Source organism: Eurytemora carolleeae, unplaced genomic scaffold, assembly GCF_000591075.1.
Source record: "Eurytemora carolleeae unplaced genomic scaffold, Eaff_2.0 scaffold91, whole genome shotgun sequence".
NCBI lineage: Eukaryota > Metazoa > Arthropoda > Copepoda > Calanoida > Temoridae > Eurytemora > Eurytemora carolleeae.
In genome coordinates, this window is record NW_019396098.1 from 198,454 (window position 1) to 213,828 (window position 15,375).

Below are 15,375 nucleotides of genomic sequence, written 5' to 3' on the forward strand. Positions count from 1 at the left end.
GTAAGAGGCACAAAGAGAGTGTCATTGCTTTCGTCTTTTAGAGAAGAAATTATCTAGAGAGTTTTTGTTTGAATTTGATAATACCATTATTACTCTCTTTGCCATAAATAATTCTGGTTTCAGAAAAGATGGATATTTTGAAACCTAGTGTAGTGTGGGTCGGGGGGAGGTGCTACAGAAAGAATAATCAGGTTAGTTGTAGTTGTTAGGTCCCATTATTGTACTGGACTGGCTGTCACAAGAAAAGATGTGAACTAATTTATTAAAGGGACTGTAAACGTAATTTTAAGAAACCTTCCACTTAAAGGGACTGTAAAGGAAAAATGAAAGGGGGTATAATCTCAGGAGTTGATCGAGACCTATAAAACATCTATCTGATGTTCCTGTCTCGAGAAATTGGCATAAAACTGTGTCAAAATTATACCAAAACGTATATATATGTAAGATATACGTCCGTGTCATGTGATCAGAACTCCCTTCAATAGCAATGCAGTATACTGGTCACTTGATACAGACGGAGACACGTGGCAATAATACTGCTCTGTCATTAGTTGGAGTTCTGGTCCCATAATCCGGACGTGTAAATAATATTATTAATTATATCTATTAAAAATAAAAAATATTAAATACCAATAATTACAGGAGCAAACCTGAGTTTCTCAGGCTCCTCCGGGATATTGTCGTTTTCAGATTGGTTGCGTATTTGTTGAATTTTATCTGTTTATTATTACGAATATTATATAAAATCTTGCATTTATAACGTTTTGGTATAATTTTGACACAGTTTTATATCAATTTCTCGAGATAGGAACATCAGATAGAACTCGCTCCTGAGATTCTCAGGTTTTAGCCTATACCCCATTTCATTTTTCCTTTTCATTCCCATTAAAGAATGGCTTGTCTGACTCATCAAAGCTTTGTCTCAACAAGAATAAATGAAACATCCATATTTCTCCTTATAAATGTTTTTTTTTACTATTGTGGTTTCTCTATAATAATGAATCTCGGATTTCTTTTTTTGCTACAGAACAATGAAGAAAAATGTGAGAATTGAACGCTTTTCAAGCTGGAAAGACGACGATATCTTCCACAGAATATATCTGATAAAAGGTTTGCTGGGTACTGTTGAGTGTAGATCAGATAAAAGGTTTGCTGGATACTGTTGAGTCTAGATCAGATAAAAGGTTTGCTGGGATCTGTTGTGAATCGGGCAAGGCCCTCTTTAAATGGAGGGTCACTTGAAATTTGCAATTACTTTTTAACGTCTTTGAATCACGCGGCATGTTTACACAGTACTTGTAAATAAATGCAGTATACCAGTTAGACCCAATAAACGACGGGTTAATCTAGGAATTTTCCTAACATAGTTTTATTACTTTTTTACCCTCAAGTTTGACGGAGATATTAAGAAATTGACTAAATATCTATTTTAGATTTTATTTTTATTTTAAATAAATATCATTTTAAATTTTTAAAAGCAAAGAACCTCATTTTGGAATGATACAGCAACCTTTGAGTGAGTGTAAAACATGTTTTACCTGAGTTTATGATTATCTTAAAGGGTTTGAGAAGTAATTATGGATTGGCATGCTCGATTCCTCATGGTACCCTTGGTCTGATCGTGAATGATTGATATATCCTTATATTTAAAGCTGAAAATTTATCATTTTTAACTATGGTTTCTATGATAAACTTACCTGCGGATTTATGCAGCAGAGATAATTAGAAAAAAATGTTGGAATTTAACACTTCACGAGAAAGGTGACAATTATCATTCTTATTGTCAGATACAGGTATAAAGGACTGTGTTGAATGCTACTCTATAAATGGAGGGATACTTGAAATTACGTCTATAGTCCCTTAAATATCGTATCTATATTTTCATTATGATACAGAAGGTAGGTAGATAAAAATATGAGTTTGGGAAGGAAGAGGATGAGTAGGATGAGTAGGATGAGTCGGATGAGTAGGATGAGTAGGATGATAAGGATGAGTAGGATGAGCAGGATAAGGAGGATGATATGGATGAAGAGGATGAGAAGAGAGGCTGATGAGAGTAAGTAGGATGAAGATGATGATTGAATAAAGATTTCTACTACCAGGTTGAGTATACTGTAAGAACTGGATATACTGGTGAGAATGAGGATGAAGATGATGATCATGAGTTTGTTAATAATCAAGGAGATGAAGAGGAAATTGATCTCCAGGTAACTGGTTTAAATAAGAAACTGGTTTTAACTGGATATTGAATAATGTAAAGATTGTTATTTGCTACTGTTTTTTGTGGATCCGATATTATAGCTGTCCGTCAGTTGTTCCTTCTGCTCAGCAGGCCAGATGAATCCTGACTTCTCTTTTGTCTTGTTCAGTCATTGTTCTATATCAAAACGTTATTCCCGTCTTAAAAGAACTACCAATATTATTATTATTATTATTATTTTATAATTTTTTGTTTCATCAAAAAAAATTTATGTTTTAACCTGTAATTTTCTTTGTTTCAGCAGCACAAATTTTTTGGAAAAATTTAATTGGTTTGGCATGAAAATTCATACTATTGGCATAACGAGTCATAATTTGATTGTTTCAGCATGTAGTTGATGAATTCTCTGGAGGGTTTAGAGCATCTTTACAAGTATCGTCAAATTTTTTCCCTCTTATTATTGGGAAAGGAGGACAAATTAAGGTATTTAATCTAGTATTTACGATGTGTGTGTTCTCATGAAATATTAAGAAAATTATAAAATATGTTGAAAATATTCAAGAATATTAAGAAAATATTTTAAAGATATTTAGAACTAAAAATATTTTAAAATGTGACTTTTTTAAAATTTAGCTAATATACCTTTAGAGCCAGGGGCGTATGTAAGAGAGGGAGGTGAGGCAAGCGCAATGCTTTTCCCCAACAGGGTGAACATAAAAATATAATTTTAAATTACCATATAAGTATCATAATTTATTTAAGTTTTTTTATGATTGTAAAAATGAATTAGGAGATTCCAAAAACTTGGTTATATGCTCTATATGATATAAAAAACTCTTAAAAGTCATAATCATGAAAAAAAAATGTTTAATGGTATGAGTTTAAGAAATTATAAACCCCCATTTATGAAAAGATTTTAAACTAAATCGCGAATATAAATTATTTTCACAAACATTCTAAAAAATTAACCACCACTTAAAAAAATATTTATAATTATAATAGAATGAAGTCTCTGTAATATTAATATTATTATTATTTATTATTTTTTTCATTATATTTTAATATTGATTACTACCACTATTATTATCATATTTAATTCTACTTTCATCATCATAGTTAAATATTAATAAATATTAGGGTATCCTGAACATGGAACTTGATTCCATCAGACATCAAAGAATCTCCTACTGTGAGTATCTTCAAAAGAAAATATAGAAAGAATCCATGAGCTGCTGAAAGAGATATTTAAAATTATGAACAAACAAACCAGACAGAACAATCAACAACTCTCAAGTCAACAAATCATCCTCATAATAAATACATTTAGTTCCTGAGGATTAATCAACAATAAACAATACTAAAAATAATAATGACATTCTAGAAGGGAAAGCTGACTGAAGAATAATGATAATAATAATAATGCTTGACCTAGATCCGGCTTGAGAAGGAAACTGGAACCAGAATTGTGATCCCTCGGAAAGGTTTAGAAGGAGATGTAGTTGTATCTGGGACCCAGAGACATGGAGTAGTTCGGTGCTGTAACAGGTAAGCTCCAAGGAATGTTTATTTGGCTTGTCTGGTTGTTTGCATGATTATTTGTATCCAATAAACGTCAAATTAAAACAAATGAACCGATTTGGTTCTAATTATTCGCATGATCTCACTAATCTCACATGAAGCGAGAGAGCTTAAAAGGTTTACGGCCAGTCGAATTTTTGAACATAGAAATCCCCCAAACCGGAAAATTCTGCGGACATTTTATGTTGATGAAGAAAAATGGTGGCACGGAAACTTGAAAGCATCAATTAAAAACTAGAATATTAACTACCTCCTTTTTAGAAATTCTATTAGACGCAATTTTGTTAAAATTTATTTGAGAAATCCTTTCCTCCATCTATCTGACTCTTTATATGTTGGATTATAAACAAAACAACCAATTTATTTTTTATTTTTCAACAAATACTTTTTATTTTTAAGAATTGATAAGATGATTATGTCATCCCGACATAAACAGCCTTTTACCCATTTTCTTTCTCTCCCGGTCAACTCCAACAATCTTCAGCAAACTTTCAGCAAATTCAAGAAAGAGGTATTTACTCCAATCGAGAAACATGAGATAAGATCAAATATGAGTTTGCGATTACGTAATTATAATCATTATTGTCTGTGTTCTCATAATTATCAATAATATCATCACTATCATTATTATCAAAATTCTTATCATTTGCGTTATCATCATCATAATCATCATTATCATCATGATCATTATCATAATGATCATCAATTGTTAATATTATATACTTGTCAATATTTTCATCACTATCATCATCGTTATTATTATGATTATCCATTATTTTTAAAGGTATTAGATAACTGTTCTGGATCCAGAGGTGTAGAAGAATCAATTTTTCAGGTAAAAACATAATCTTAAGTTAAGGCATATCTTTCCTTTTCTGACTTATCAAGGATTCCATTTTTTGGTCTTTAAGAGATTGTCGTACTTTCATGTGACTTTACCTTTAAAAGAGGGGTAAGTCCATTTACAACGGGGCCCTTGTAACCTTCACTTCACTTCAAAATTGTGGAAAAAAATTGTTGTTTTTCTAGCTTTGAAAGACTAAAAGTGTTTAGTTCTGATCAAAAAGATCATAAAAAGCTGTTGAGAGTGTTGTTGTGAATGAGACTTGCCACTTCATAAATGGAGAGTTACTTTAAATTAGGACTACAGTCCCTTAGTTTTTTTGCTTTTTAAATTCTGAGTTGTCCTAAAGTGATCGAATGATGAATTAAGATATTAATACTGGTACAAAGTTTTTGTTTGTTTTTTATTTCGATTTTTGTGCAAGTTAAGAAAAATTTATGGAACGTGATGTCTGGGGAAAAAAATATTATTTAATCTTCTTATTCTTGTGAAACTGAACTGAGAAATATGCAAGCTTACTACGATTTGTTCAGACCTTTACATTGACAATTTACACTCAGTCAACATATAATTTTATCTAATAATTTTACATCGGAACGAAACACGTCTTTTTTGTGTAATTAGAAGTACCGCTGTTGATTTTGTAAATTGTAATTGTTACACATCTTGGACACTGAACAAATTGCACATTCCTTAGCGGTATTTATTATTAGATGAAAAGACGACCCCAGCACTCCACTATATATTGTTCATGAATGTAATTATTTAGACACGCTGCCACCACGCAAGTTACACACCTCTGGTATCTGCTCCGGTCGAGAGAGTCCTCCTAGTCCTGCCCAGGCAAAGGTAACCCGGCCACTTCTAGGATAGGAACACAGGGAGTAAGGAGGAGAGGAGCCGCCTGGTCTGGTACGAGCAGAAGGAGCTCGAACGCGCACAGGACCGGCCACAGAAGAGAAAGAGAGAAGAGAAGGATCCAGGGAAAGAGGATCCAGAAGAATATAGCAATAATACAGTGATAACACAGGAAGGCCTTCAGGATCTTCTTGGCATATATCTGGAAAAAGGACACCGCTAGAGATAAGGCAAAAAAGAGATATGAAAACAATGGACAAGATAACGATCACAATAGTATAAAGACTAGCGGTGCCATCCTGGAGGTGAAGAAAGAGGACAAGAGAACAGCTACGATGAGAACCTAGATATAGGATCTCTGAGTGGGGTGGCGCACTTCTGCATTTAACAATTGGAACTATGGCCTTATTTGATGAACGTGAACGCTGTCTAGCCAGAGATATTTTACAGGTTGGAGCTATTCATCTTTCAACCCCCTTCGGGTCATTCTACATAAAAATATTTCTTTTTGGAATATGTTAGGACACTTTTCAAGACATTTCATGACTGGTTTGATCGATGATATGTTTTGTCATCTATATATAAATTTGGTTTGTCTGTCTGTTTGTTTGTTTGTATCCAATAAACGTCAAAAAGGCTGAACCGATCGGGCCCAAATTTTTTTGTGTGACATCACGTGACCACAAGGAAGGTTTATGAATGATAAAAAAAATTTAAAAAGCGTTTTAAAGTCGGTTTTTAATTTTGTAAAAAAATTTCAATTCTTGAAAATCCGCGAATTTTTTTTTAAAAATCCGCAAAAAAATTTTCTTCTTTGTTTTAAAATGTAAACAAAAAGAACATGTTCACAATTTAAATAGAAAATGGGCGCGAAGCGCCCTAAAAGCCTAGTATTTTATATTTTGCCTAAATAATTAAAAAAATATATTTTCGTATCTTGACAATCGATGACTTCATTCAACCCGGAAAACTTCAACCTTTCAGCTTTTTTTAAGAAACTGGCAGTTCAATTGACAACAAAATACCTTCTAGTTATATTTTTTTTATTATATAAAGAACTAGCTTAAGGGCCCGGTGTTGCCCGTGAAAAATATTTTTTTAGCCTATAACACTCCCCGGCCACCATAAGTGTCCACAAAAAAATGTCAGCCCAATCGGTCCAGCCGTTTGGCCAACTCTATGCAACATATGAATGTCTTGTTTTATTATATAGATTATTTTTAACTAGCTCAAGTGCCCGGCGTTCCCCGTGGAATTTTAGAAACAATTGAAAAAAAAAAAAAATTTTAAATAATTTGATGGTTGAAAAAAATCATTTCGATTTTTTAGACTTTAAGTTCAGCCTATTTAGTCCAGCCGTTTGGCTAACATATATATATACATATACAAATATTTATATATTAGCGAAGAGCTTTATTATGCAGAAAATATTGTTTTTCTAAAATATCATAAATTTTTAAGTCAATTTGTTTATTTACGAGTAAATTTATTCCTCTCTATTTTATTTTCTAAAATATTGATTTATACTTATACACAATTCTATTTTTTCATACAAATGTAAGTTCATTCATATGAAAAGCTTTTACATGAAACAATTCTCAGTTTTATTAAATGAAATCAGCGGTACGTAGATATCAACCAAGTATATTTTCTGAAAAACATCTAAATGTTTAAAGGTTTCCATTCGTGAAAAAAATCACGTCGTCTCTCCATTTTCGTTTGTAAATTGAAATTTCTGTATTATTCTTTACATTGTTATTGTTATTGATATTGTTATTTATTTATTTATTTATTTATTGTTAATGTGATTGTGATTGTTATTGTTTTTGTTATTTTCTTATTTTGTTATTTTGTTATTTTGTTATTTTTTATTGTTATTGTTATTGTAATTGTTATTGCTATTGTTATTGTTATTTTGTTATTTTGTTATTTTGTTTTTTTGTTATTTTGTTATTTTGTCATTTTGTCATTTTGTCATTTTGTCATTTTGTTATTTTTTATTGTTATTGTTATTGTTATTGTTATTGTTATTGTTATTGTTATTGTTATTGTTATTGTTATTGTATTTGTTATTGTTATTGTTATTTTAAATTAGGATTGTAAGGAAACCCTGATTCTCCCGCTACAAGGGGAAACCCCGTTCCAGGTTTGTTGTTTATTTATTTATTTAATTTAATTATTCGTAAACAATTATAATATTACAGTTTAAAAGCAACGGGGAATAAGTATATACATATATAAATATAGATTTAATATATGTTCAAGAACAATAAAAACAGAGTTAGTTTTTACATATATCGTCAATAATTTTAACTTTTTGAACATAATTAAAACCGTCTAAAACATTTTGATCTGACTGGATAAATAATAAATCTTTTAACAGTGCAATTATCCACGCATTTTTACCATGTTTGACTTTACTAGCGACTTGCTCAAGGACAATTTATCTAAACATAGGTTTCACTTGAAATATAATTTTGTTCTTTGGTCATATTTTGTAGATAAATTCACAAAATTATACAAATCGGCTACACTGCATAATTTTTAAATGAATTTGTTCAGAAATTATCCAGGCCCGTAGGGGTACAGAGGGGCACGTTCCCCCCACACTTTCCCCCCGACTGGGAGGGGGGGCACTTAATCGGAGACAAAAAATGAAAAAAAAAATATCTATTCTGATCAGAGTTTAATGGTGTATCAGCATGACTATGACATCATTATACCTCCAGGTTTATGTTTTTATGCAAAAAGCAATATTAGAACTTAAAGGAAAGAAACCATAATGCAAAACAGGCAAAATATCTATTTTAATAAACTATAATGTGTGATAGGTTAAAAATAAAGTTTTTTAGTCATTAATTTAGACCCTTTACGAGGTGTTCAAGTCAAAAAACCATTCGTCTGGGGCTTGCCCCTTTATCTTTGCTTGTTAACATATGTCCCCCCCCNAGCCCCCCCACCTTGAAAAATTCCTGAGTCAAGGCAAACCAGATGCAATAAGAATGGCAGTATTCCAAGAACTGTACAATTTGTGAGTGTTTTCACTAAACAAATTTCATAAATTGGAACCATACAGGCTATGATAAATATACGTTGTATAGCTTAATAACCAAACATTTTTGACATTTAAATCGGCAAATTTCTAAAATCTCTTCTGCATTTATGATTACTTAGTAAGAAGGATCTACTCAATTATGATCATGATTAGGTTGAGTTCAGTGGGTTAGATATCATAAATGATGATCTTAGTGAGTTCGATGTACTCTATTATGATCATGAATAGGTTGAGTTCAGTTGATTAGATATTATGAATGATGATCCTAGTGAGGTAGATCTACTCTATTATGATCCTGAATAGGTTGAGTTCATTGGGTTGTAGATCATGACCTTAGTGAGAAGGATGTACTTAATTATGATCATGAATAGGTTGAGATCAATGTGCTGGAGATCATGAATGATGATCTTAGTGAGGAGGTTGTACTTAATTATGATCATGAATAGGTTGAGATCATTGGGTTGGAGATCATGAATCATTATCCTAGTGAGTTCGATGTACTTAATTATGATCATGTTTAGGTTGAGATCAGTGGGTTGGAGATCATGAATGATGATCCTAGCGAGGTTGATGTACTTTATGCCAAGGTTGGTCAAGCTGATCAGCTCCAGGATGTAGCAGAGAAAATTATTGATAGGTACATCGTTTTCTAAACATTAGAGGTACTAAGAGGATCCATACGGTTCTGAGATTTTTCTTTTTTTCAAATTGTGTGCTCATTTTTATTTCATGGTGCAACAATTTTAGCCAGACAAAACATGTTAACTAAAAGATGTCTTCAATCGTTTTCTTTTCTGTCTTATGACGACATTTAAACAATCTTATGTGAAGAGCTAGTCTAACTTTGTCTTTTGTCTTATTTTATGTTATTATAAAGTTGGTAGAAAATCATCTCAGACTGCACAATTGCTATGTTTTTGGACTATTTAAAATCAGTTTGCGCCTAACAGTCGTCTTCCTATTCCACAGTTTTATAAGTCCCGCGTTACAATTTTGAATTTAATAACAAATTTTAAGAAAACTGTTTTTCTGCCAAGGTTTGTTGAGTCTGGTCTGATGAAGAGAGAATATGAGAGGATAAAGTTTCATGTTACTTTAATGAATACACTCTTCAGGTAAATATGAGGAAAATGGAGAAAAATTTAATTTTTTGAATTTTTATAAATTTAAGTACAAATAAGGGTATTTGTAAACAATTGTGAATTAATGTTTTTATTTGATGAAATCAGGAAGGACAAAAACGATGTTGGTGATGTCAATGAACCTGCTGGAAAATCGGCGAGAGAAACTTTTGACAGTCGGCAGATCCTGGAGTTGTACGGAAATACAAGGTATTGCTGATATTTTCTGCTTTAAACAGGGGTTTTACAGTCTGGATGTGTTTTTACAGTCTGGATGTGTTTTTACAGTCTGGATGTGTTTTTACAGTCTGGATGTGTTGCTCCAGGTTTGCGTGCAATTATTATCTGAAGCGCGATATAAGCGCAACATATTTCAAGACGCTTGTTTAAAATTACACTCTAAAAGGCGACACAAACATCTCTAAATTTTATTTTACTTTTATAAAACGTTTATTTGGCATGGATATTGGATAACCAGGGGCACACCCCTCTATGAATCTCTGTTTTAGTTTTGGTTCCGTTGAAATCTCTGAGATACATTTGAGCCAGAGGCGCGCTGGACGAAGAACTCCTGAAGGATATTATCTTCCCACTGCAATCCTTAATATTGTTTCATGTGGATGATAACCAAATATTTTATCCCTGAATAAACTCTTGATGAAATAAATGAATTGTAAAAAAAAATAATTTTGAAAAAAATGTATTCCATAACCAACTTTATGCTGTTTGTTCTGGATGAATTATAAACTTGCATTTTTTAATCTAACTTTTTTTTCATTGTTTAAATATTGTCGATAATAGATTTTGATTTGAAGGAGAGTTCTGAATATTAGTAAGCAGAATTCGAAAAGTGTTGTAGCTGCAACAATTAATTGCGCAAAAACTTGTTGAATTCTCTGCTCTGAGAGCTTATTATTATTATTTATTGCTAAATATCTTTTTTTACAAAATTGTCAAATAATAAAAAACATGTATATGTAAATGTACAATATTGTTACAAATAATATTTTCTTCTATTTAGAATAGGAAAAGGATATAGCTAGCATAGCTGTTTGAATGCTATATCCTGAGCTCAGCATTAGAAGTTTCATTTTATCATAATTAATAATTTCTCTTTCTTTATTTAATAAATGTTTTATCAAGAGGATTTTTTCCGCCAAATTTTCGCATTTCTTATTTCGCGCAAATTTCGCATATTTTTGCGAAACAGATTAAAACGAAATTTCGCGAACAAAGCGAACGAATTACGTCAAAACTTTTAGATCATTACTTCAAACTCTGGGATCATTACTTGAAACCCTGAGATCATTACTCCAAACCATGAGATCATAACTTTAAACTCCGAGATCATTACTCCAAACCATGAGATTATTACTTCAAACCTTGAGAACATTACTTCAAACCTTGAGATCATTACTTCAGACCTTGAGATCATTACTTCAAGGCATTACTCCAAACCCTGAGAACATTACTCCCAACCATGAGATCATAACTTTAAACTCCGAGATCATTACTTCAAACCTGTGATCATTACTCAAAACTATGAGATCATTACTTCAAACCCTAAGAACACTACTCCAAACCATAAGATCATTACTTCAAACCTTGAGATCATTACTTCAAACCTTGAGATCCTTACTTCAGACCTTGAGATCATTACTTCAAGGCTTGAGAACATTACTCCAAGCCCTGAGAACATTACTCCAAACCATAAGATCATTACTCCAAACCATGGGATCATAAATTTAAACTCCGAGATCATTACTTCAAACCCTGAGAAAATCACTCCAAACTACGAGATCATTACTTCAAACCATAAGATCATTACTTTAATATCTGAAATCATTACTTCACACTTTGAAATCATTATTTCAAACTCTGAGATCATTACTTCAAACTCTGAGATCATTACTTCAAACCTTGAGAAAATTACTTCAAACCCTGAGTACATTAATCCAAACCACGAGAGCATTACTTCAAACCCTGAGAAAATTACTCCAAACTACGAGATCATTACTCCAAATCATGAGATCATTACTTCAAACCCTGAGAACACTACTCCAAACCATAAGATCATTACTCCAAACCTTGAGATCATTACTTCAAATTCTGGGCTCATTACTTTAAACCCTGAGATCATTACTTCAAACCATGGATCATTACTCCAAACCCTGAGAACATTGCTTCAAACCATGATTTGATTACTCAAACCTTACGATCATTAGTTTAAACTCTGGAATCATTACTTCAAACCTTGTGAACATTACTTCAAACCTTGAGATCATTACTTCAAACTCTGGGATCATTACTTCAAACCATGGATCATTACTCCAAACCCTGAGAACATTGCTTCAAACCATGATATCATTACTCAAACCTTGAGTTCATTAGTTCAAACTCTGGAATCATTACTTCAAACCTTGTGATCATTAATTCAAACTCTGGGATCATTACTTCAAACCATGAGATCATTACTTAAAACCCCGAGATTTTATTTTCCTCCGGACTCTCTAAATCTGCCAGTATCCCATCCCTGTGTCGGGGATTCGTCCTCATAGTTTCATAATTAAAGGGAGTGTCTGGCTACGAGCTGAGAATGCATTATTGTAGAGAGAATTTTAGGATTTATTTCAGACCTATCAGACGATTTTAATGTGCATATTTATTCTGAAAGAGCGCAAATTCAATCTTAAAAATTCTCATAGATTGTCAATTTTGGAGGGATGATTTTGAGAATCGATTTTTTTAAAACTATACAGTGATGACGACGAAAAATTTTACAGTAAACTATTTAGTTGTTTAGGAACAGGTTGAGAAATAAAAATTAACTCTTATAATCGAAACTACCGTGTCTTGCCGGACTCTCCCTTCAGGTTTTTGTGATTAAAAGAGAATAGTCACGGTGTATCTTTATTGATTATACTGATTCTTCTTCACGAACCACGCAATACAGCGGATATTGAGCCAATAAATGGTGTGTACACCCTCCTCTATACTTACATTGGCTTGAGCCTCAATTCACCATGCCCACAGACAGGTTTCCTCTTTTTACTCTCAAATTGTGAATTTACACGGACCTCCACTTCAAAGAGGAGGCCATTTGAGGTTCATCTATCCTGAGGTTAAGTAGTACAAGGATTGTTTTGATTCTTAACTTTTTTATTCTAAAATAATCCTTGGTAGTCTATCTATCATGCCACCTTTTAATAATCAATCTTTCCTACGGAATGCCGAGAGAAATGTAACAAATGCTCAAAGCAAGGTTTTCGAAAATTTAAATTTGTTTGTCTTTTCCTACATGGTGATCATACTTGTAGTTGCCAACTATTTCACATATACAATCAGAGGGTATAGGAACTCCCTCCCCTACATCAAGGTTAACATCATCCTCCTTCTCAACTGCTGTCTTGCGGATATCTACAACAGTTTTGTCTCAATTACGGTAAAACTAATACCAGATTAAATCACTAACATTTTTGTCATTTTTTACAAACTGAGTTAAAGGCGGGACCGGGACTGCTGTTGTTATATCAAGTGAACCTCCGTTCCTGATTTCCAACTGTAAACCTTGATCCTTAAATGATGGGAAACATTTCACAATTTTTAGTTTAAAAAGTGTTTAATTCTGACAATTCATCTAATGTTTTCTGAAATAGAACTAAGCAAATAAACCACAATTGAAAGAAAAATCAGTTTTAAAGAGGAAAGCATAGAGATTTGATTTACTCTTGATCAGACAAAGCTTTTAAACATGTATATGCAGGGTCACTTGAAATTTTGTCCACAGTCCCTTTAAAAGAATTATTTTATAGTGTTTTGGAACTATTCTGGGTTCTGTCATCTCAGTGCCCTACGGACTAGCCCTTCTGATTGAAACTCTATTTTACTTCACTGTCAATCTTTCCTTGTGCGTATCCATTGCCATCTCCTTCTCCAGGTTCCTCATGATTGTCCAGGTAAGCTAGATCCTTCATTTAGGGTGAGATTTTATGATAAAATACCGCCAACAGTCTCTTTAAAGCTTAAATGAAATATGTGATATGTCCAGTTTGATGAGATGGTGAGGTTGGAACCAGAGCAGTTGTCCTCACGAATTCTTTCATTTCTTCTTCTAATCAACCTTCTTATCACAGGGTTTCCACTGAGCAGAGAAATCACTGAAGGTGAGGGCACTCAAAGGAATAAAAATGGAAGAACAGATTATGGCTGCCATGACTTATCATATTCTATCAAAATATGATTTGAAAAATTACATAATTTGATTTATTTAAGGATCAGTATCGCACCAAGTGAGTTTCTACACTGGGCTTAAATCCACTCCTCCGCCTAACTCTCAGCTTATCGTCGTCTCAATCGTCTCCGTCTTGTGCCTTGTCATTACAGGGGGTCTACACATCTACGGGAAGAAGTATCTCGACAAGCTGCACTCAATCAGGAACCAAATAAAACAGACTTTCCGGAACTAAGGAGTTGAGTCTTTGCCACAAGCTCAAATTGTCTAATCCTTATATCTTAGCAACCTAATAGTTTAAACCTTTAATTTTTCAAACTTATTTTATCTAATAGAATTCATAGTTAGAAATATCTAAGGTCTACGATATTTGGTTGCAAAGATATAGGGATTAGAAACTCTGATTTCGTGGCAAAGACTCCATTCCTTTAATTCAGGATATCTATATCTGACATGTCAATTTAAAACTTTGGCAAAATCAGGCCCTCCCTCTGAACCCCTCCCCTCACCACCCCCTTGAAGACAAATTGCAGTAAACGCCTTGTCACTCTTTCTTAAGTACAAATGCATCTATGGCTTTTTATTTGTTTAATTATCAAAAATGCCCGGAACTGTGAACATGTTCTAAGATATTACTAAATCTTTAAATTACATATCCATGAAAGATGAAGTCATCTGCTCCATGTATAATATATCTTTATGACTTTATTTGGTAAATTTCAGAGTCATCCAAGAGAAAGCCCTCTCAATTAGGAATATTGTAGAAATGAAAACAGTCATAATATTTGTAATGTTAACCAGTATCACATCACTAGCAGGCATTATCATCAACTTCTCGGATCAGCGTCTCATTCCGTTAGGTTTGATCCTCTCCGTGACTATTGCTACCGGAATATTGATAAAATTTTCACAAAATCCTCAAATTAAAGAATTTCACAGTCGTAAACTATCCCAAAACAAAACTAACTTGACAGAAATATTTTTCTGGTTAAAATTTTCTTTCCTGAAACTAAGAGAAAACAGAGTTGGGATTTAGAAAAATGAGCTCAATTTTGACCCCCCCCCCCAAAAAAAAAAAAATGAAAAAAAAACACTGCCCCGTCTTTTCCTCTAGCTGGAAAATTGTGCTACCTAAAAAATTCTGGACAATAGATTTCTGTACAATATGATCGTTTGCTTAAAATTGTTAACCTAATTGAAATTCTGGCAAATTTCTGTTCAAAGGTGTTTTATTATTTATTTATTTTTACTTATTTGATGTATTATTTATGTTTTATATGTTACAGATATGTTCTTCAATAAATTTGATAATTGAAATAAATACGTTTATAATTAAAACTCGTATTTTATATCTTGCTTTTTTCGATTTTTCTACTTTAAGCAATATCTTTAGTAAAGTTCAAAATTATTCCGAAATTGTAAACATTCTGTTTAACCGATGTTATGCTACAGGGTGTCCCAATAAACATGGGAATTCAGTGACGAATT

The 15,375-nt window shown here is 32.6% G+C and overlaps 3 protein-coding genes across 3 annotated transcripts; all 3 read left to right on the forward strand.

The window, feature by feature from the left end:
- The first annotated feature begins 87 nt into the window (after window positions 1-87).
- On the forward strand, window positions 88-5,497 carry LOC111694887 (activating signal cointegrator 1 complex subunit 1). Its single transcript, XM_023463939.1, has 7 exons — window positions 88-191; window positions 2,103-2,207; window positions 2,588-2,683; window positions 3,633-3,745; window positions 4,178-4,289; window positions 4,563-4,613; window positions 5,392-5,497. Exons 1-7 carry the CDS (start codon window positions 129-131, stop codon window positions 5,473-5,475), a joined length of 624 nt encoding a protein of 207 aa, XP_023319707.1. The 5' UTR covers window positions 88-128; the 3' UTR covers window positions 5,476-5,497.
- Window positions 5,498-5,851: 354 nt separating this feature from the next.
- On the forward strand, window positions 5,852-10,340 carry LOC111694888 (activating signal cointegrator 1 complex subunit 1-like). The gene is made up of 6 exons (XM_023463940.1): window positions 5,852-5,930; window positions 7,576-7,626; window positions 9,057-9,172; window positions 9,573-9,650; window positions 9,765-9,866; window positions 10,166-10,340. Exons 1-6 carry the CDS (start codon window positions 5,880-5,882, stop codon window positions 10,278-10,280), a joined length of 513 nt encoding a protein of 170 aa, XP_023319708.1. The 5' UTR covers window positions 5,852-5,879; the 3' UTR covers window positions 10,281-10,340.
- Window positions 10,341-12,421: 2,081 nt separating this feature from the next.
- LOC111694882 (uncharacterized) lies at window positions 12,422-15,126 on the forward strand. Its single transcript, XM_023463935.1, has 4 exons — window positions 12,422-13,612; window positions 13,705-13,819; window positions 13,929-14,091; window positions 14,611-15,126. Exons 1-4 carry the CDS (start codon window positions 13,601-13,603, stop codon window positions 14,921-14,923), a joined length of 603 nt encoding a protein of 200 aa, XP_023319703.1. The 5' UTR covers window positions 12,422-13,600; the 3' UTR covers window positions 14,924-15,126.
- The last annotated feature ends 249 nt before the right edge of the window (window positions 15,127-15,375 follow it).

Excerpts from the sequence above, each read along its gene's own strand:
- LOC111694887 (XM_023463939.1), top strand. The coding sequence starts at position 129 with ATGGATATTTTGAAACCTAGTGTAGTGTGGGTCGGGGGGAGGTGCTAC. Across the intron at positions 192-2,102 it reads GCTACAGAAAGAATAATCAG|GTTGAGTATACTGTAAGAAC; the intron begins GTTAGTTGTAGT and ends TTCTACTACCAG. Across the intron at positions 3,746-4,177 it reads GTAGTTCGGTGCTGTAACAG|AATTGATAAGATGATTATGT; the intron begins GTAAGCTCCAAG and ends TTTATTTTTAAG.
- LOC111694888 (XM_023463940.1), top strand. The coding sequence starts at position 5,880 with ATGGCCTTATTTGATGAACGTGAACGCTGTCTAGCCAGAGATATTTTA. Across the intron at positions 5,931-7,575 it reads TAGCCAGAGATATTTTACAG|GATTGTAAGGAAACCCTGAT; the intron begins GTTGGAGCTATT and ends ATTTTAAATTAG. Across the intron at positions 9,867-10,165 it reads GAGTTGTACGGAAATACAAG|TTTTGGTTCCGTTGAAATCT; the intron begins GTATTGCTGATA and ends TCTCTGTTTTAG.
- LOC111694882 (XM_023463935.1), top strand. Across the intron at positions 13,820-13,928 it reads GAGCAGAGAAATCACTGAAG|GATCAGTATCGCACCAAGTG; the intron begins GTGAGGGCACTC and ends GATTTATTTAAG. Across the intron at positions 14,092-14,610 it reads GACAAGCTGCACTCAATCAG|AGTCATCCAAGAGAAAGCCC; the intron begins GAACCAAATAAA and ends GGTAAATTTCAG.